General features: G+C 32.5%; 1 protein-coding gene across 1 annotated transcript in view; it reads left to right on the plus strand.

Annotated features, from left to right (window-relative positions):
- DMD (dystrophin) overlaps positions 1 to 21,477 on the plus strand; it is a 2,117,885-nt gene that overhangs the window by 701,777 nt on the left and 1,394,631 nt on the right. The window contains 2 exon segments of the mRNA XM_074300855.1: positions 13,883 to 14,124; positions 17,817 to 17,997. Of these exon segments, the coding sequence (XP_074156956.1) occupies positions 13,883 to 14,124; positions 17,817 to 17,997 (423 nt within the window).

The raw sequence follows: 21,477 nt of genomic DNA on the forward strand, positions 1-21,477 counted from the left end.
GGTATCATGAAAGCGGCTATTAAATTGAATGCCAAATGAGTTTGTAATGACATAGTAGTTTTTTAAAAAAGTACATTCAAAATAAGAAAAGCATTTATTAGCCAGCTTCACTTTAAGTTGTCATTGCAAATGCCTTTGTATGCCAAGATTTATAAAAACACAAATTTTGCATTACTCTATCCTGGATTCATAAGTAAAAATGAACGTTCTAAAAGAGGTATTCTTCACATTAAGTGCCAGTTCCAAAGTACTTGGATGTTGGGTATAGCCACAATTAAAAAATACTTTAGCAGTCTGTTATGCGCGGGGCACAGATAATAAAATTAATGGATGCACTTCAACTAATGATCCATTTCCTTTGAGAACAATGAATTTATTCAGAGACTGTTTCAGAGGCTGTTGAGAATATGAAATGTGAATGGATGATAAAAAATTATCCCTGAGATTCTAATACAACAGAATATTTTCTATAAGTATCAATATCCTTGGTTAGAAATTGTTTAAATATCAAATAAATATCAAACAAACAAAATAGAAAACTAGATTTTTAAAAGTTAATTAAAAACATTTATACTGAGACACTGGTATACTAGACTTTTACAAGTGAATAAATCAGTAAAATCTTGAGTTTTAATTATATCTAAAATGTATAGTAAAACAGAATATTATATATATATATATATATATATATATACATATATATATATCATTCCATATTAAATTCAAAAAGATAGTATTAACTTTCTTATTCTAACTCAAAATAGAGCAAATCTGAAGTTGATCATATCAATGTAAAGTCAAGGAAAAAAATTTGTCATTTTTCAGAAATGTGTTCTTTCTTCCCAATGAGACCAACTTAGTGATGAATTATATCAATGTACTAAATATTTAAGAATTACTCAAAATGTCTTTAGTGCTCTAATTTAGCCACAGTCCTTCTATGTGGGAGAAAGAGGCCAAGGGCCTGAATTATTTCAACTTTCTCATTTCCTAATCAAATGTTTTAGGCAGCTAGGTGGTGTAGTGAATAGAATGCTGGGCTTGGAAGCAGGAAGAATCATCTTCCTGAGTTCAAACCTGGGCCAGATATTTTTTAAATTAATTTTATAATTATAACATTTTTGACAGTACATATGCATAGGTAATTTTTTACAGCATTATCCCTTGTACTCTCTTCTATTCCGAATTTTTCCCCTCCTTCCCTCCACCCCCTCCCCAGATGGCAGGCATTCCCATATATATTAAATATGTTATAGTATATCCTAGGTACAATGTGCAGAACCGAATTTTGTTGTAATTGTTGTTGTTGCAAAGGAAGAATTGGATTCAGAAGGTAAAAATAATCTGGGGAGAAAAACAAAAAATGCAAACAGTTTACACTCATTTCCCAGTGTTCCTTTTCTGGGTGTAGCTGATTCTGTCCATCATTGATCAATTGGAATTGGATTAGCTCTTCTCTATATTGAAGATATCCACTTCCATCAGAATACAGCCTCATCATTGTTGAAGTGTATAATGATCTCCTGGTTCTGCTCGTTTCACTCAGCATCAGTTGATGTAAGTCTCTCCAAGCATCTCTGTATTCCTCCTGTTGGTCATTTCTTACAGAGCAATAATATTCCATTCATACACCACAATTTATCCAACCATTCTCCAATTGATGGACATCCATTCATTTTCCAGTTTCTAGTCACTACAAAAAGAGCTGCCACAAATATTTTGGCACATACAGGTCCCTTTCCGCTCTTTAGTATTTCTTTGGGATGTAAGCCCAATAACAGCAATGCTGGGTCAAAGGGTATGCACAGTTTGATAACTTTTTGGGCATAGTTCCAAATTGCTCTCCAGAATGGTTGGATTCTTTCACAACTCCACCAACAATGTATCAGTGTCCCAGTTTTCCCACATCCCCTCCAATATTCATCATTATTTGTTCCTGTCATCTTAGCCAATCTGACAGGTGTGTAGTGGTATCTCAGAGTTGTCTTAATTTGCATTTCTCTGATCAGTAATGATTTGGAACACTCTTTCATGTGAGTGGATATAGTTTCAATTTCTTCATCTGAGAATTGTCTGTTCATATCCTTTGACTGTTAGGTTCTTTCTAAGTACTAAGTTGGTACTTAACAATTCTCTAGTTCCCCGCCTTTAAGGGAAGTTTACCCCTTTGAACTTCTGGGGAGGAGCTTAATGTTTAAGAGGAGCAAGTTCATTGGTTGAAGTATTTTTTCCCAGAAGCCCTTGAATTATTCCACGCCCATTCTCTGGGAGGACAAAAGAAGCAACATTGAGCAAGGGAGGAGAGTCTACTCTAGAGCAGAGTTGGGACGCAACTCTGGGATTGAGTTGAGACAGCAGATCTCCTCCCAGAGAGTGATCGGCAATTTCTGGAGACAACAGAACATTACATTTGACCATTTATCAATTGGAGAATGGCTTGATTTCTTATAAATTAAAGTCAATTCTCTGTGTATTTTGGAGATGAGGCCTTTATCAGAACCTTCAACTGTAAAAATGTTTTCCCAATGTGTTACTTCCCTTCTAATCTTGTTTGCATTAGTTTTGTTTGTGCAGAAACTTTTTAATTTGGTGTAATCAAAATTTTCTATTTTGTGATCAATAATGATCTCTGGTTCTCCTTTGGATACAAACTCCCTCCTCCACAAGTCTGAGAGGTAAATCTATCTTATGTTCCTGTAATTTATTTATGATTTTGTTCTTTATGCCTAAATCTTGGACCCATTTTGATCTTATCTACTATGTGGTGTTAAGTGTGGGTCCATATCTAATTTCTGCCATACTAATTTCCAGTTTTCCCAGCAGTTTTTGTCAAATAATGAATTCTTACCCCAAAATTTGGGATCTTTGGGTTTGTCAAACACTAGATTGCTATTTTTATTCACTATCTTGCCCTGTGAACCTAACCTATGCCACTGATCAACTAGTCTATTTCTTAGCCAATACCAAATGGTTTTGGTGACTGTTGCTTTATAATACAGTTCTAGATCAGGTACAGCTAGTCCACCTTCATTTGATTTTTTTTTCATTACTTCCCTTGAAATTCTCTGGCCCAGATATTTACTAACTGTGTGACCCTAAGGAAGGCACTTACCTCTATTTGATTCAGTTTCCTCATCTATAAGAATAAGAGAAGGAAGTGTCAAATCACTCCCAGTGTCCTTGCCAAGAAAAACCCAAATAAGGTAACAAAGCATTGGGAATGGGCAAAAAGCATATATCCTTAAGCAAGTCACTCCTTTGAGCTATAAAATGTATAGTTTATATTCTATAATTATTTTGCCATTTATACAGTAATCCAAAGTTTGCAAAAAATGCTTTATATATGTTATCTATTTTATCTATCAACCATGTCGTGTAAGTATTTTATAGCTGATGAAATTATGATTCAAGTATTTCACCTGTGATCCTGGAACTAAATGTGAGGGAGGATTTGGACTTGGGGCTTTTCTAATACAAAGTCCAACAATCTTTCCCTTATTCCATGCTGCTTTGCTGCCAACTCTAAAATTTTGTGAATCCATGCTGTGCTATTATAAAATATTTAAAAGATATTCCATTAAAACTCTATTATCTCAAGAAATTATCTTAAGTATAACAGTATATGGATCTCAATAGGAATCCCATTTCTAATTTTACTTTAAAATTTGAACTTCCCTCATACAAAGCAGCATTTTAAGGGAACTAGATAATGTTCTGTGCTATGTGTTTTGGTTTTATTGTAGGCAATATGTGTACATTATAAAAAAAATTCATGTTTATATGATTTTCAATGTGAAATAAGATATTGATGTGATTTAGAGGCGATGTGATATGGCAGAATTAAACTAGAGAATACCGAAGTTCAAATGATTCCTATGAAAACAGTTATAACATAATAGACAAATCACTACTACCTTTGAGCCACAGATCACCTAACCTTTTTAAAAATTATTGTCCTTAAGAGTACCCTAAAGCTTGGAGAAATTTATAAAATTAGGAAATGTATGATGTGAGAAAGCATAGGAACATGTTTTATATGAAAAGTCACATTCATTTATACTTTGGATTTATAGGAAAGTATTTTTTCTAAGAGTACCTCAAAAGACGCTTTCTGAGATAGTTGATTTATTCATGATGACTGTTACTTACATTAGAGATTTTTAGTAGATCCTTGTATCAATTTATTGAAAGAATAAATCTATAATTTCCCCATTATACTGAATCAGATGTCTAATCATGATCTAATCTTGACATTTGACCATTAAATTCCAAGACATATTTTAATATTATAATTACATATTCTGTAAAAACTCTCTTAATAAAATTCAAGATCAAGATTTCATTTAGACTCTTTGTAAATCTTTTTATCCCCAGATACCTGTTTTAGATTTCAAGCAATAACTCGTGCCACCAATAACTGGCTTTTCTTCTTTTCATACATTTAAAGAATTTTATTTTCTAACTTTTGGAGCTCCTTACAAGCTACCCCACAAATTATTTTTCTCCTTTGACTAGCCATGTATTCTGTGGGCATCCCTTTGTTCTTTGCTCAAGCCTTTTCTTTATGTTTTTTCACTTAATAGCCTTTTATTTTTTTCAATTATATATAAAGATAGTTTTCAATATTCACTTTTGTAAGATTTTGAGTTCCAAATTTTTTCTCCCTTCTCTCCTTCCCTGTCTCCCCCCAAGACAGCAAGCAATTTGATATATTTGTGCGTATGCCCAATATACGTAATACATAAAATATATACATATATATGTATTTACACACACAATCATTTTAAACATATTTCCATATTAATCATGTTCTGAAACAAAAATCAACACAAAAGGGAAAAAGCATGAGAGGAGAAAAAATGAAAATAGTATGCTTTGATTTATATTCAGTCTCCATGGTTCTTTCTCTGGATGAAGATAAGCTTTCCTCATTTTCAAAGATAGCTTTGTTTTCTACCTTCTCTTAATAATTTATTTTTCTCTATCAATTAGCAATCCACATTTTCCTTCTCTTTCTCTCTAATCATCTAATCTTTTAAATCCATCAAAAATACTTTTGGAGGCCTTTTGTAATTTTTATATGCTCTAAATATTTCTCCTGTATTATTTACTAATTACTTTTTTTTAAAAGAAATGTCCCTAAGCCATTTGTTGTCCTTAATTATGTTTCTATTGAAGAAACAACTGATGGATTATTTTGACTTCTCTTTATTGTTTCATTTTATCTTGTTGTAATGAGGATCAAATGTTCGTTGATCACAGATTTTCATAACACTGCTTACTATGTGCCATTTAAAATTAAATATCATAAAGGGGCCTGCTTCCATATGCAAACCTTCATATCATTAATTGACTACATAAGTGCTGGAAAGCTGTAATAAAGTAGCCTACATTCGATTTTAAACTCCATACAGAATATAGAAAATCTGAAGCTTTTCCTTCCAAGGATTATTTTTATAGTTGGAAATATGTCATCTCTATTGTCACTATGTTTTCTTTAATTTATTGTGGACCTCAGTGTAAAGAAGTGATTTATATTACTAAATACTACATATATTTTTACCTATATTTTCTGACTAAGACTTCTTTTCATAGATGGAGACTGGGATGGTCTGTGGATTTAATAACTTGGAAGCTAATAATTAGTGCTAACTCTAAAATAACATTTTTAAAAGGCAATACAGGAATAGAAAAGTGACATATAATGGAGGTGATTAGGAATATTTAAGTTTCTTACATTTTGATACTTAAGAAATATGTATCACCCTCCTGAGATCTAGTAAAAAAATTTCTGTCATTTGATGATCCCCAACTGAAGATCTCATGAATGCCCCAAATACAATATATGCCCTAATATGTGTTTGTAAAGTCCAGGCTAGCTCCTTGGAGGCGTCAGGATAAATCCTTGGCCTTTAAGGGGAGTAGCAGGCAAACTGCCAGGAATTTTGCCAAAGATCTTTTCTAGATTCTAGAGCCTAGAATCTCCACCTTTCTCCTTTTCCTCCAGCTGCCAAATGACTCTGGCTTGCCTCACCCCACCCTTTAATCCTTGCCTATGATGATATTAAAACCAAACATTGAGTAAGCACCAAACTGTGAGAAGAGACATTTTCCCAAACATATTCTAATAGTCATCTTCTCATATAGAAGAAGTAATTAGCCTTAAGTGCTTGGTTGTCTGATTCAAGTACACCTTTTCATAGTTTCAGCCCTTTACATATGTTTCAACTTATCATTGCAGTTTTCAATTATTCAGATTCAGAGGTTTAGAAAAATCTTTGATTCTTTATTCTTTCTTACTCCCAATATTCAATTATTTGTAATGTCATGTCAATTCTCTCTCCAAGTGCTTTTAACATTTCTTACTTGCCTTCTAATTTTCACTCTTTTCATGCTCCTTTATTTACTCATTATCTTTTACCAAGGCTATTGGGTGTCACAAAATATTACTCTAGCGCTTACCTTCTTTGCAATCCATAATATGAAGTATTGCTAAAAATACAATCACCTTAACACACATTTTCTTTGCCTTATTGAAATTGTCTCACTGATGAATTCAATGGCTTTTTTCTTAGCCTTCATCTTCCATTACCTTCTCTATAGCCTTTGACATTGTCATCCTTTGGTTTCCCTAGCACTGCTCACTTATAGGTCTCCCATGGCTCCAAAGTAACTCTAAATTGATGATCCTGTCTTCTTTGTGCTTTTTTTCTCAGTATACCTTTCTGATTCGTCATCCATCTCTTATTTTATATGCATGAATGTACTCCATCACTCTCTGTAGATCAGCCTTATCTTTTTCCTCTATATTATTTCCCTAAATTATCTTATTGGTCACATTTAGTTCAATGCTCATCTCTAAGTTTTGTGATATCCTTGGAGGGGAAATCATGCATTTTACTTTTTAAAAAATTGAAAAAGTGATTAATGAAATATTAATAACTAAAAACCAATTTATCTTTCTAATATTTAAAAAAATACTTTTAAGAATTAACTACAAACACATCAAAGACATCCCTGAGGAGAATATGAGAAGAGAAATGATAAGTTTTTATAAATTATATTTTATTGCAAATAGTCTTTCCAGACACACAACTGACTGAAAAAAAAAAGTTGCTATAAGATCTTTCCATGATCTTTTTTTCTTCATTTACTCTAAGAAATGTATTATATAGATCAAAATACTGATTTGAAGCCTCTCCTCTAAATAGGTATCTCTCAAAGTTGTCAAAATCTTGACTTCTTGAAATATATAACAATAGAGATACCCTTGTTTGATGACTTTCTGATTTTTAATTTTTCAAAGACTACAGAAGAAAAAAGTGGTGTGTTCTATTGATATCAATGCAACATTGAGAGAAAAAAGTCCTTAGTGTAATGGTACATACTTTTTCATGATTTATGATAAAATATAATAACAATTTGCACGGGACAATATGGATGTTATAATTTCTGTCACCTAAAAATTGTTATAACCACACTTGTGAGATCACAGATGTGTCTTAGTATTGAAATATCTTTAGTACCTGGTAGAGTGCCTTTTATATAGTAAATGTACCATAAACATTTTTTAATTGAAGTGAGTTCTTTTTCACCTTGGTCTTCCAATGTCTGCATCCAAACTATTTAGTTTAACATTCATTTAGCAATGTTTTCAATATTCACTTTTGTGAATATTGTGAATAAAATTTTGTGAATAAAATATGTTTATATATGTGCACATATTTTAAGCTCTTATCATTTTTCATGCTGTTCCCTCTTCCTGAAGTAAGTTGATCTAATTAGGAAATTGATGCAGCAGTCAAAATTCTATCACTGCTTTCATGAATTCTTTCTTGAACCTTCAACTTATATGGAAACTCTTAAATGGAATTATCATACCACTCTTTTTAAGGTAAATGATAGCAAATATTTATATGGCACTAGGATTAGTAAAAATTCTTTACACATATTGTTTCATTTAATTATCACCAATCACATACCACCCTGTCAGGTGATAAAATTATTCCCATGTTATAAATAAGCAACTGAGGATGAGAAGTGATTTGCTCATAGTTGTACAGCTTGTAAGTGTCTGGGGTATTGTTGCACTCAATTTTTCCTGATTACACATCTAGTACTCTTATCTGCCATGTAATTATATTCTGATGAATATTTTATAAATTCTCTCATGTAGGAATGGAAACACATAAACCTTAAGTCCCTTATGATTTTCCTTTCTTGATTTCTTCCTTAAATTTTTGAGAGTCTTGTTTTTGAAAATGAGTTTTTCCATGCAGTTGTGGTCTTTTCATCACAGATACTTGAAAAATCCTTTATTTCACTGACTTTTCCCCTGAAGAATCCATAATGCTTAGTTTTTCTGGTTAGGTAATTCTTAGTTGTAATCATAGCTCCATTACTGCCAGGATTATCATATTCTAAGCCCTAAAATTTTTTAATATAGAAGCTGAGGAATTGTGTTATTCTGATTGTGGCTCCTCTATCCTTAAATTGTTTCTTTCTGAATTCTTTTGGTATTTTCTCCTTGACTTGGAAGTTCCAGATCTATTTCAGGGGGTTATTGGTAGATTATTCAAATTTCTATCTTATCCTTCAGTTCTAGAATTATCAAGACAGGTTTCTTTGATAATTTCTTAAAATATGATGTCTAGGCTCTTTTTTGATTATGATTTTCAGATACATTAATATTTTTTAAATTATTTCTTTTGGATCTATTTTCTAGGTCAATTGTTTTTCCAGTGAGATATTCCATGTTCTTTCTGTTTTTTCATTCTTTTGCTTTTGTTTTATTGTTAATTGATTTTTCATAAAGTTACTAACTCTGTTCTAATTTTCAAAAAATATTTTTTTCTTACTGAGTTTCTGTACCTTTCTCATTTGGCCAATTTTAGTTTTTAAGGCATTCTTCTCATTTGTTTTTTGTATTTCCTTTTGTATCACTCTCAGTTCTTTTCTCAATTTTTCCTTTATTTCTCTTACTTGATTTTCAAAATCCCTTTTGAGATCTTGGATGGCCTCAGACCAATTTTTATTCTTCTTGGTGGTTTTGGGTATAGGAACTTTTGATTTGTTATCTTTTGAGTATTTGTTTTAATCATCTTTGTCACCATCATAAATTTCTGCAATCAGAATCCTTTTCTGTTGTCTGCTCATTTTCCTCACCTCAGCTTTTAATTCTTTATTTAAAAAGGATGCTATTTCCAGGGTGTGTACTGTCCCTAATTTGTACTATCACAAATTTCAGGGGGTTTGCATATTTGTTTTCTGGGATACTTCTAGGGACTTGGCTGCAAGCACTATTTTCTGCCTTTGAATTATAGGTCCTTGGTCCATGGTGGCTATAAGTTACAGTGTGCTAAAACAATAGAATCCTTTCTCAGTGCTACTCAAAAGATTTCCTGTGAGCTGAGGCCTCTGGAGGCTGCTGCTACCACTTCTGCCCATGCCCAATCCTGTTTTCCCAAGACCCTTTCATCTTACTGACAAGTCTTTCCTGCTGATATTCTAAATTGTCTTTGTTGTCTCTGGGCTAAGAGGCCCTAATTATTGCTTTAATTTCTCTTTTTTTGGTGGTGAGTTCACCCCTTCCTTTTTTGATGCTGGTGATTTGGTCTTTATCTTTTCTATTTTCTGAGCAAATTAACTAAAGGTTTATCTATTTTGTTAATTTTTTCATAAAACTAACTCTTCGTTTGGTATATTAGTTCAATAGTTTTCTTAGTCTCTATTTAATAATCTTTCATTTGAGTTTCAAAATTTCTAATTTGGTATTTCATTGGGGTTTTTAATTCATTGTTTTTCTAGCTTTTTAGTTGCATGCCTAATTCATAAATCTATTCTTTCTCTTTTTAATTTGTGAAACTATTTAGAGATTTCCGCTAAGAACTGCTTTGGCTGCATCCCATAGATTTTGGTTATGTTGTCGCATTATTGTAATTTTTTTCAATGAATTTATGGATTGTTCCTGTGATTTCATGTTTGACTCACTCCTTCTTTCGAATTAGATTGTTTAATTTCCAATTGGTTTTTATTCTCTCTTTCCCTGGCCTTTTATTGAATATAATTTTTATTGTACTGTGGTCTCAAAAAGAAACATTTACTATTTCTGTCTTACTGCCATTATGCATTTGATTGTAAAGTTTTATGCCCTAATATGTGGTCATTTTTTGTGTAGGGATGATGTACTGCTGAGAAAAGGCTTATCCCTTTCTGTCCCTATTCAGTTTTCTCCAGAGGTCTATAATATTTAGGTTTTCTTGGATCCTATTAAACTCCTTTGATTTTTTCTTGTTTACTTTGTGGTTAGAGTTGTCTGATTCTGAGAGGGGAAGGTTGAAGTCCCCCATTAGAATATTCTTGCTGTATATTTCTTACTGTAACTGGCTTAAAATTTTCTCTAGGAATTTACCTGCTCTGCCCCTTGGTGCATACACATTTAGTATTATTACTACTTCATTATTTACTTTATCAAGATATACTTTTTATTTCTTTTAATAAGATATATTTTTACTTTTGCTTCATCTGAACTCAGAATTGCTACCCCTATTTTTTTTTAATTTAGCTGAAGTATAATAAGTTCTCTTCCAGCCTTTTATCTTTACCTTATGTGTTTCTCTCTGTGTCAAATGTGTTTCTTGTAAACAAATAACATTCTGTTTTTAATCCACTCTGCTAGTTTGCTTCCATTTGATGGGAGTGTTCATCCCATTTACATTATTGTTATGATTACCAGGTCTGTATTTTTCTCCATCCTATTTTCTCCCCTATATATATTTTTGTTCTTTTTTCTGCCCTCTCCTTAGTCATGTGTTGTTTTTTTTTTAAACCACACCACCCACTACCTTATTTCCTATGATCCTTCTCTCCCCTTCTCTTAGTAATTTTTTAACCCACTCCACTCTCTCTTATCTTGTATTAACTCTATCCCCTTTTCTTACCTTTTTATCTAGTGTTTCTGACCTAGCTTCTATCCTGTCCTTCCCTATTCTTTTCCTCTTTCTCCTCCTACTTTATAATATTAAATAAATGATTAAGTTATTCCTTCTTGGAGCCAAAACTGATGAAATCAAGCTTCAGGCAGTGCTCATCCCTCTCCCTTTTTCCCTCTCTGTTGTAATATGTGTTTTGAGCCACTTTGTATGAACTAATTGTCACATTATGCCTTTCCTTTCCTCTTTTTCCAGTACAGAATTGTTTGTTTTTTTTCTTGTTTCTTACAAAATATCCTCTTTGAGTTGGGGAGTTTCAAAATTTGGCAATAAGATTCCAGCTTTCCACCCAGGATATCTCTGATGCAATGATCTGTGGATTTTTTCTATTTCTATTTTCCTTTCATGTTCTAACACTCCAGCACAATTTTCTTGGATTATTTCATGCATCATTGTGTCAAGGTTTTCATTTTGGTCACAAAAATTTTTGGGTCCAATTATTCTTATATTTTCTCTTCTTGATCTGTTCTCCAAATCTGTGATTTTTCTTATAAGTTTCACATTCTGTTATATTTTCTCTTTCTTTATGAGCTATTTTGTTACTTCTTGGTATGTCATAACTTCACTGAATTTCCCTTGCCAAATTCTAATTTTATAAAGCATTATTTTCATCTTTGAGACTCTTTTTCTGAGTGGGTTAACTTTTTTTTTTCATAAACTTCTTGTTTTTGTTGGATAGTTTGTTGTTGTTGTTTTTCATCTCATTAGATTTTTTAAATTCTTTTTTGAGTTCTTCTATAAATTATCTCTGGATAGAAGCTTATTTATTTACATACAAAATATTACCACTAATTATGGGGTGGGAGGATGGTACCTCAAGCTTTCCTTCAGATTCCCACTCTTGTGACTCAAGAGCTTCTACAAGTGCTGGAAGTCAGCAGAGTTCCTGCCCCAGGCTTCTGCACTCACTGGGTGCTGGTTCCTTCTTACCCAGGGCCATGTCTCAGCAGCACAGCTGGGCCTGGCATTCCCAATCAGCTCAATTTTCCCAGACTCAAACCCTGGCTCCACAGACTATCTACTAGGTGAAAATCTCATTGGTTCCTCTTGAGGCTTCAGTCACACCTGGCTAGCCTGAGCTTTCCCCACCTGGTGTTTCTGCTGAGCTAGCCTGGAGGTGTTTGTGCTTCAGTCAGATTAATCTCCAGCTAGGGGTTTTCTTCAGGTTGTGTCAGGAGGACTCCAGTTCTGTCCCAACTCGTTTTGATTTATCTGGAATGTTTGTAGGCCTGAGGTACAGATTTGTTTTATTTGTGGGGGAAATCAGGGAAATGGACTAATTGTCACATTATGCCTTTCCTATTGATTGTAAAGTTTTATGCCCTAATATGTGGTCAATTTTTGTGTAGGAATGATGTACTGCTGAGAAAAGGCTTATCCCTTTCTGTCCCTATTCAGTTTTCTCCAGAGGTCTATAATATTTAGGTTTTCAAATTTACCAACTTCCTCTGTTATCTTCCCATAATACTCTCCCATGCAGAGTCATTATTTAAAGGAATTTGAAGGAGTTTGGGGAAATGATAAGTGAATCCCTGCCTTATTCTGCCATCTTTGGCTCTGCCTCTCTCTGTACGTGTATTCTTTATACAAATGAAATCACAATTCTAGAAACAAACTTATAGTCACCAGGATAATTCATCAGATTTAAATCATTTCCTGAACTATTTTTTTTCTTTATCATATTTCACTTCTGACACATTGTGGCTATATAGTTCAGGGCCAGTTACTTAACCTATCAAGTACTGTAGGCAAATCTGAAACTACGAGTTGCAAAGAACACATTGACCTATATTATTAGAGGGAATTTCCATATTTAACAATTCACTCTAACAATGAAATCATAGAGCCAATCCCTCTTACATTCTACCCCTATTCCTAATATATAAGATTATCATTTAACAGACCATAGCACTATGTGTAAAAGATGAATATATACATGTAACTATGAAAGCCTGTATTTGAGAATTATCTGACTTTGAAGTGTTTTATTTTTTAAAATCTATATTACATGAATTTTATGTATATATACTTTGTGATTTAATATTTTATTTTCACATCAGATTTTGATTTTTGTGAAAATAGTTAACTTTACCTCCCTACTAATCCTGCCTACAATTTATTTCTTCTTGCATACTATCAAATGTAGGCAAATTGAAAAAGCTTTAGGGATTGTTTTGCCTTGTAACAATTTCACTGTCTCAGGTCTACAGTAAATATTTAATTATTGATGAAAGAAATTAATGAAATTACATTTTTGAGTATTAATTAAGCCTAATATTTTGATTTTAAGTTTCTTAAATCTGTGGGGCTATTCATAAAATTAAAAAGTGAATATTTTTAAAGTATTTTAATTTAGAGGTAATTAAGTATAAACATCAATCACAGTCAAGTCCCATCTCTGACATATTAGCTGTGCTGTGATGAACAAGTCACTTAATTTCTCAGGATTCCTGAAATCTTTTTAAGACTATGGATTATAAAGGAATTACCAATTAGTATCATAGAAGGAGTTTCCATAAAGGGAATTCACTATGCTGATGTCATTCTACTTCTGAACCAATCATGCCCTCTCTCCAATCCACAACAAAAGCATAAATTTGGAAAACTTCCACCTATCCTTTACATAATCACCCACAGTTTTAAGCATTAAGCTTTCGTTCTACATTATTTTCCATGTTTTGTCTTTCCTCTTGTATTTGATTTATGTTTTCATCACTTTTTGATAAAAGAAAAAATCTTATGAGTTATAGGTGAGATTTGAAATTGACGTTTTAAAGCTTCTGTCCACTTAAAAACTGACTTCTTTGAAATCAAATGCTTTGCTGTTCTAGATTTGCTAATTTTCAGAAAATGCTGACAAGTATTTTAAAACGAACACCCTGTCTTTGTAGAAGGCGGCAATGCAGACAACATCAAGCAAGCCTCTGAACAGCTGAACAGCCGATGGATTGAGTTCTGTCAATTGCTAAATGAAAGACTTTCCTGGCTGGAGTATCAGAACAACATCATTACCTTCTACACTCAGCTACAGCAATTGGAGCAGCAGACAACCACTGCTGAAAACTGGGTGAAAGCACAAGCCACACCAGCTGCAGAACCTGCTGCAGTAAAAATGCAGCTAAAAAACTGTAAGGTGAGCCATTTTCCCTTATCTTTTTAGTAGCAGTATGAAAGGATGTTTTGCTACCATCTTTTCAGAGCATGATTGCCATTTGTTTTTATAAACAAGTCTTTCACCTTTCAAACAACTTAATAAGAGTAAAACTCGATTAATTTGGCCTTTGGGTAAAAGAAGTGGGATTAAACATTTACCATACAAACATCAAATGCCTTTGGATGTTTTTAAAGCAGCTAAGGCTGTTTTTTGCCTACTGGGCAAGACTGTATAACAACTTGTCAGTGAGGCAGCTGAGAAATTATGCAGTATGCCCCCTGAAGAATCACCATTCAATTTTGTGATACTTCTTGGCAGATTTCATACATAAAAGCCCTATAATGAAGAAGAGTATGTCTTTAATATGGCAGCTACTTTATTACAGTCACTTTGTCCACAAGCTCTAAGGAATAGAAATTTAGGCATCACTCCTTCCTTCCCTCTTGTCTATCTTGCATACTCACTTCCTCCCACAAAGGGCAGCTTGCCTATAATTTTCCTCCTTCCTGATTAAGCAAAAATGGATGACATCTACCATTCCCTCAGAGTAATTAAGAGGTCAGGGAGAGTGTAGGTGGGAGAGGGGTCTCAAGAGAGGGATTAAAACTTCAGGAAGTGATGTTTTGTTGTGCAGTATCTGCAGAGAAATGTGAGGCACAAAGATAGAGAACCCCCAAAGGAAGAAAGTATATCATAGTGCAACCTAGGGAAAAAAAAAAATGGTTTCCTAACCATAGTTATTGGACTGGGCGTACATGTGCCAATAAAGTATATGCTTTTTTGAAAATATGTCTATGAATAGCCATGAAAGTGGAAAAAAAGGGAAAGATAAGTAGAATATCAGGGAATGAATATTCTTAAATGATAAAAATTGGATTTAATTTATTGGACAGCGGATAAAGGTATTTTAGGAAGGCATACACACACACTTATACATACATATAGCCCAAGGGCAATAGATTCTCTTCCTTTCCGAGTTACCTGTAGGCAGCATATAGAAAGAGAGCTATCTTCTTGGTTTCAGAGTATATATTACTTAACTGGTCCCTAGACTAGGGAATAGATTATATTGACAAGGGTGAAAATGAGAACCATGTGAGAATTATGTGGCAGAGCAGTACTGTTTTGGTGAATTTGGTTACCTGGTTATCTTTCCCTAAATATTTTCATTCTTCTGGATTATATGTATGTGTGTGTTCTTAGAGGAAATCTTGTGTAGTGGAGTGTATTTCAAGCTGCTGAGAATAGCAAAGCAAGAACCCAGAGTTTGGGGGCTGATGTCCCTACATTACATGGTCAAAAACATGTTATTTTGAAGACCATTCCTATTATCTTGGGAAAATCTCTGACAAAGGTTTTAGGATGGTTACAATTATGAAATAGAAATTAATCTATTTCTTTTTATGAGTAATTTCACTGTATCAAATATTCTGATAGATGTGTCATCCCACAGAAATGTGTATTCTTTCCAGTCATACAAATCAAAACACAATTATCCTTGTACAAGTAGCCATTTTATATATATATATATATATATATATATATATATATATATATATATATATATATATATGTACATAAGTATGTATGTATGTATATTTCCCTATCATAAGTATTTTAAATTTACAGTTATCACTTTTTATTCAAAATAAACAAACTTATAGGTGATAGGGTTATAGAAGATGGAATTAAAGTTATTGAATACAAAGATGAAAAGTACATGGTAATTATAAAGATTATAATTATATTTATATATTATATTATATTTATATATACATTATATATTTATTAATTACATATTATAGTTGTAATTATAAACATGGCTTGAAGAAATATGTCCAGAATAGGTTTATTCTGGATTTATTCTTTTGGATAAGGTTGCAAAAATAAGTAGATCATGAAGATGTAGTTTGCCTATGGGAAAGCTAGGTACATTGTATGGAATGCCATGTATGGAGTAAGGAAGACTCGCCTTCCTGGGATTAATTCCAGCCACAGACACTTACTAGCTATGTGATCCTGGGCATGTCATTTAACATTGTTTGGCTTAGTTCCCTATCTGTAAAGTAAACTAGAGAAGGAAATAGCAAACCACATCAATATTTTTGCTAAGAAAATCTCAATTAGAGTCACAAAGAATTAAACACCACTGACAAACAACTAAACAAGAACAACAAAGTTTGTCTATATTTTAATAAAGCATTTCGTACTTTATTGTGGAAATATAAAGAGATATGGATTAGCTGATACTTTGCTTGGATGAATACAGAGCTAATTAAATATCTGGATTCCAAAAATAGTTTACAGTGGTTCAATATAATATTGACAGGAGGTCTCTAGTATATGCCTAAGAAATCCGTGCTTGGTCTTCTGATATGTAACATTTTTAACAGTGCCTTGGATAATGATATAGCTAGAATGATCTGCATATTTGAAAATGACAGAAACCAGGAAGAAAAAGTTGACATACTGATTGTTAGTCAGGATCCAAAACCAAAACCAAAATAAAAACAAAATTTACGACATAATTCTCATTAAATCTGTAGGTTAAAATTGAATAGAGAAAAATTCAAAGTCTTAGAATGGAGTTCAAATTTAAATTTCAATAGTAAAAGATAGGGAAGCAATGGTTAGGAAAAAGATTGTTTGAAAAAGATATTTAGTAGATTTTGGTGAATTCTACATGAGTCAGCAGTGTGATATGGCAGTCACAAAAACTACCAAGAGAGGTAGTGCTTCCAGGTTTAAGGCACTAACCATCCCGCTGCTTTGGCCATGCTACATTTAAAGTATTGGGTTTAGTATCAAAACTAGAATTTTAAAATAATATTGATAAGGTAGAGTGTCGTAAAAAGAAAATATCCAGGATTATGAAGAACCTTGAGCCAATACCCAATGAAAATTAGTTAAAGGAACTTTACATTATTTAGCATGGAAAAGAAAAGACTTGGACGAGAAAGGGTTTGATAGACATTTAATTATTGGAAGAGCTGTCATATAGAAGAAGGATTAGACTCATTCTGTTTTGGCCCCAACACCATTGAAATGACTAATAAGAGATATAATGAGACAAATGTTCACTTAATGTCAGGAAAAGCATCTTAAAAATTATAGCTAACCAAGCAGTGGAATGGCTGTCTTGGTAGTTTTGTTTGTCCATTTTGGGGGCAGGTGACAGTGTGATTTTTAGAAGTTCAATTAGAAAGCAGCTGAGTTCCCTTCCAACTCTAAATGTTATTATTCTGTGAAAGAATTTTTGAGTGAATTTTTATCCCAAGCATATAATTAAAACTAGATGGCACATTTAAAAAGGCTAGAAAAGTAATTTCTAAGGTCAACTAGAACAAAGGATAAAATTTGTTTTAAATACTTGTGAATAGAATTGAAAGTTTTTCATTGGTCATTTTTATGCTATAAATTTTCATCTTAGAATGGATACAGAAATTATATATGTTATGATAAGAATGAAGTAAGATGTTATTCTTGATTTAATTACCTGTTACTAGAGTTCATCAAAGTAATCATGGTTATCTATTTTTTCATATTGAATGAAAAAGATAATCTGATATTGTTGCCTTTTAACAACTTTAATAAAACAAAATTATAATGTATACAATGTGCAAATGCTATTTTCTTTCAAAATGCTCTAAAGTGTTCTTTCTCTCATATAGGATGAAGTTGCTCGCCTGTCAACTCTTCAGCCTCAAGTTGAACGATTAAAAATTCAAAGCATAGCATTGAAAGAAAAAGAACAATGTCCCATGTTCCTGGATGCAGACTTTGTTGCTTTTACTAACCATTTTAAACAAATACTTTCTGATCTACAGTCTAGAGAGAATCAACTTCAAGCTAGTAAGTACAAAGATTTCTGATGATTTGTGTTGCTGAATTTGGCATTACCTAATAAAGAGGTAGGAAGATAGGTAGACAGACAGATAGACAGATACCTACATTGTTTATTACACTATATATTATCTACTGTATGAATAGGTACACACACACACACACACACACACACACACACACATATATATATATATATGAAAACATATATTATATTATATTATATTATATTATATTATATTATATTATATTATATTATATTATATTATATTATATTATATTATATTATATTATATTATATTATTAAAGTAGATTTAAAGATGGAAGGCATTTCAAAGGGCATTTAGTCAATCCCTTCATTTTACAAATGAGATATTGAGGTTCAGAGGGTATAAGTGATTTGTCCTAGGTTACATAATGACAGAACTGGTATTTGAATTATTTGTGATTCCAAATTGAATCCACTATACTACATTATCTCATTGATTGAAATAAGAATCAACTTTATTTTAAGGGTGTGATGAAATTATGTTTTTGGAGGAAATAGTGAGAAAACTTGCTTGTGTCTCTCCCATTTTAGCAATGTTGATAAAATAGCATCTTAGAGATTATTGTATCCAAATCCTATTTATATCATGAAATTGTATCTGATGAGGGTCATCTGCTCACAGGGGATACATTCAACCTGGCTTTCTTTCCCATTAGACTCTAGCATTATCTCCTCTCCAAAACTCTAATATAAAGAATTTTATATTTAAAAGACTATATATGTGCTAGTATGAACAAGATAATGAAAGTAAAGTTTTCTGTTTTCTCTTTTTGGAGGTTTCTTTAATCCTCTCCTCTGCTAAACCCAGTCCAGGTACAAAGCCTGAGTCAGGAGGTACTGATTTCCTCAAAAGGAAAGACATTTAGTTGGTCTTTCTTTAACTTGAGAGGTATCTACATCTAATTATATAATCAAACAAATAATAAATACTTATTAAGTGCTTACTGAGTGACAGGCACTGTGCTAAATGCTGGGTTTATAACCAGAGGCAAAAAATAGTCCTTGGCTTCAAGGAGCTTACAATCTAATGAATATTCATGAAACACATACAAAATATAACTAAGCACATTCCAATGTTTGATAATAGTAGGGGGGGAAAGATGTGTGGTGAAGATTCAAGGGAAGAATCCTTGCTTTTCCCCTTGTTTGGAATATCCTCCCTCTACATCTCTATCTCCTGACTTCCCTGGCTTCCTTCAAATTTCATAGACTTCTGCTTCCATGGGAGGCCTTTGCTGATTTCTCTTAATTCTAGAGCCTTCCTTTGCTTATTTTTTACTTTCCCTTTGTACAAGCTCATTTGCATATCATCTCTCCCATTAGACTGTGAGCTTTCAAGAGCAGGAAGCATCTCTTACATTTCAATGTATCCTCAATGCTTAGAAAAGATTTTGGCACTTGTAGGTTCTAGATAAATATTTATTAACTGACTGTGTTCAGGGAAGCAGATATAAGAATAAAAGGGATACACATTAATTAAAATAAATGTAAAAATACAGAGGAACACGGATGGACTTACATGAAATAATGCAAAAGTACACATTAAAGTAAGCAGAGCCATTAAAGAATACATAAAATAACTACAATGTAAATGAATACAACGGCTCTCATAAAATAAGGGTCAAATATTACTAAATTACAAAGAATAAACTTGACTCCAAGATTAGAGACACATTCCAGGACTTATTTGACTTATTATCCACAGTTTTGGAGCAATCCATATTTTGTCTTATTCTCTGTTTATTTGATTAATTTTGCTAGGATATTTTCTCCCTTTCTGTCCTTTTTTATTTTTATAAAATATCTTTTGTATTCGAAGTGATTATTTCAGAAGGAAAAGGCCAAAGATAGATAAATGAAAGTGTTCTGGCAACATAAAAACTATATATATATATATATATATATATAATTTTATTTAAAAAACAAAAAATGCAATCAGTTTTGTGACATGTAATTCATATGGTATCTGAGATATTATATGAGATAGGAACTATTATTATCCCCATTTTACATAAAAGGGAACTGAGAGTAGAGAAGTGAAGTTATGATTTCTTCAAATTCACACCATCAGTAGCTTAGGTAGGATTTCAGTGATGTTCTTGAACTTGATGATGCCAACTGCAGTAGTCTAGTTATTAGGATACCAGGTAACTTCCTGATAAAACAAATTTAGGTATTGAGACTTTAATGTGGCACAGTGAAAATCCTATAGCAAAGGACATGAATTCAAAAACCACTTGGGAGACCTTGGAAAAGTCACCTCACTTCACTTTCCTTAGCTATAAAATGAGGTTGTATTAGATGACTGTTAAAAGATCCCTTCCAGATTAAAATTAATTCTAAATACTGTGAACTATTCCCTAAACATGGCTATCCAACCTCCATTGTTGGGGAACTTACTTTCTTCTAAAATGACTCTTTTCATTTTCAAATAGCAATGATTGTAAGGATTTTTTCCCTTCCCATTACCTAAACAAATTTTAAATTCCTTAAAAGAAGCCAAAACTTTTTAATGTCTTGCAAATCTTGCATTTCTTCTCTTTGAGAGGATTTCTGTTACCAGATTTCATAATAAAGGATCAGAATTCTTGAATTCACAAAGGTCTCAGCACCCTCTAGTGGGTTTCAATATTTTTGTTACTGTACCTCTTTCTAATTTTGAATAAATTAAGAATGTCCCAAATTTCTAAACACTGACCTACTTAACAGTGATACATCTTTGTATCTTTTATTAAGTGATAGCAAAACAAAAGATATTGAAGAAATAAAAGCTCAGAATTTAAATGTAAATTCTATAACTAATAAAGAAGAGTAAATATTTTTATATTTATTTTACATATATTAAATATTGGTTGAACTAAGAAGCCTAAAAAATAAAAGTATTAATAAATTAGACCTAATGCAATTGGAAAATTGTGAAATAAAGGAACACAAAGTGAAAAAAGAGATAAAAATTGTTGACAACACAGTTTTGTCTTTTATAAATAATTACACACACACACAAAAATACCTTTCCTTCTCCTTAGCACCAATCTGTCTTTTTAAATATACAGTTCAAAAGTAAGAGAATTAGGCTGTTATGTTGCCCCTCAGATTTCTAGGGTACTAAAAAAGTTTTATGTTGTTTCTTCTCTACTTTCAATGATGCAATCCTTCACCAACCATGTTCTCCCTCTTCTCATTAGCCTCTAGTTCCCTTTAACTATTTAACACTGGGTTATTTTTTACAAATACATACTAATTTCAAATATATTGAAAGAACCATCATACAAATATCACTCTTTCCCCATCCAAGGCATCTAGGGGTCCTCCTAAGGATTGATCTTGACCAAGGTAACTTATAATTCTGGGATCTCCTTCCCCACCCTTCCCTCTCTCCTTTTCTCTGTGTGTGTGTGCTTATGTTCCTGTCTGCCTGTCTCTGTTTCTGTCTCTCTGTC

Source organism: Sminthopsis crassicaudata, chromosome 3 (assembly GCF_048593235.1).
Source record: "Sminthopsis crassicaudata isolate SCR6 chromosome 3, ASM4859323v1, whole genome shotgun sequence".
In the NCBI taxonomy this organism is placed as follows: Eukaryota; Metazoa; Chordata; class Mammalia; order Dasyuromorphia; family Dasyuridae; genus Sminthopsis; species Sminthopsis crassicaudata.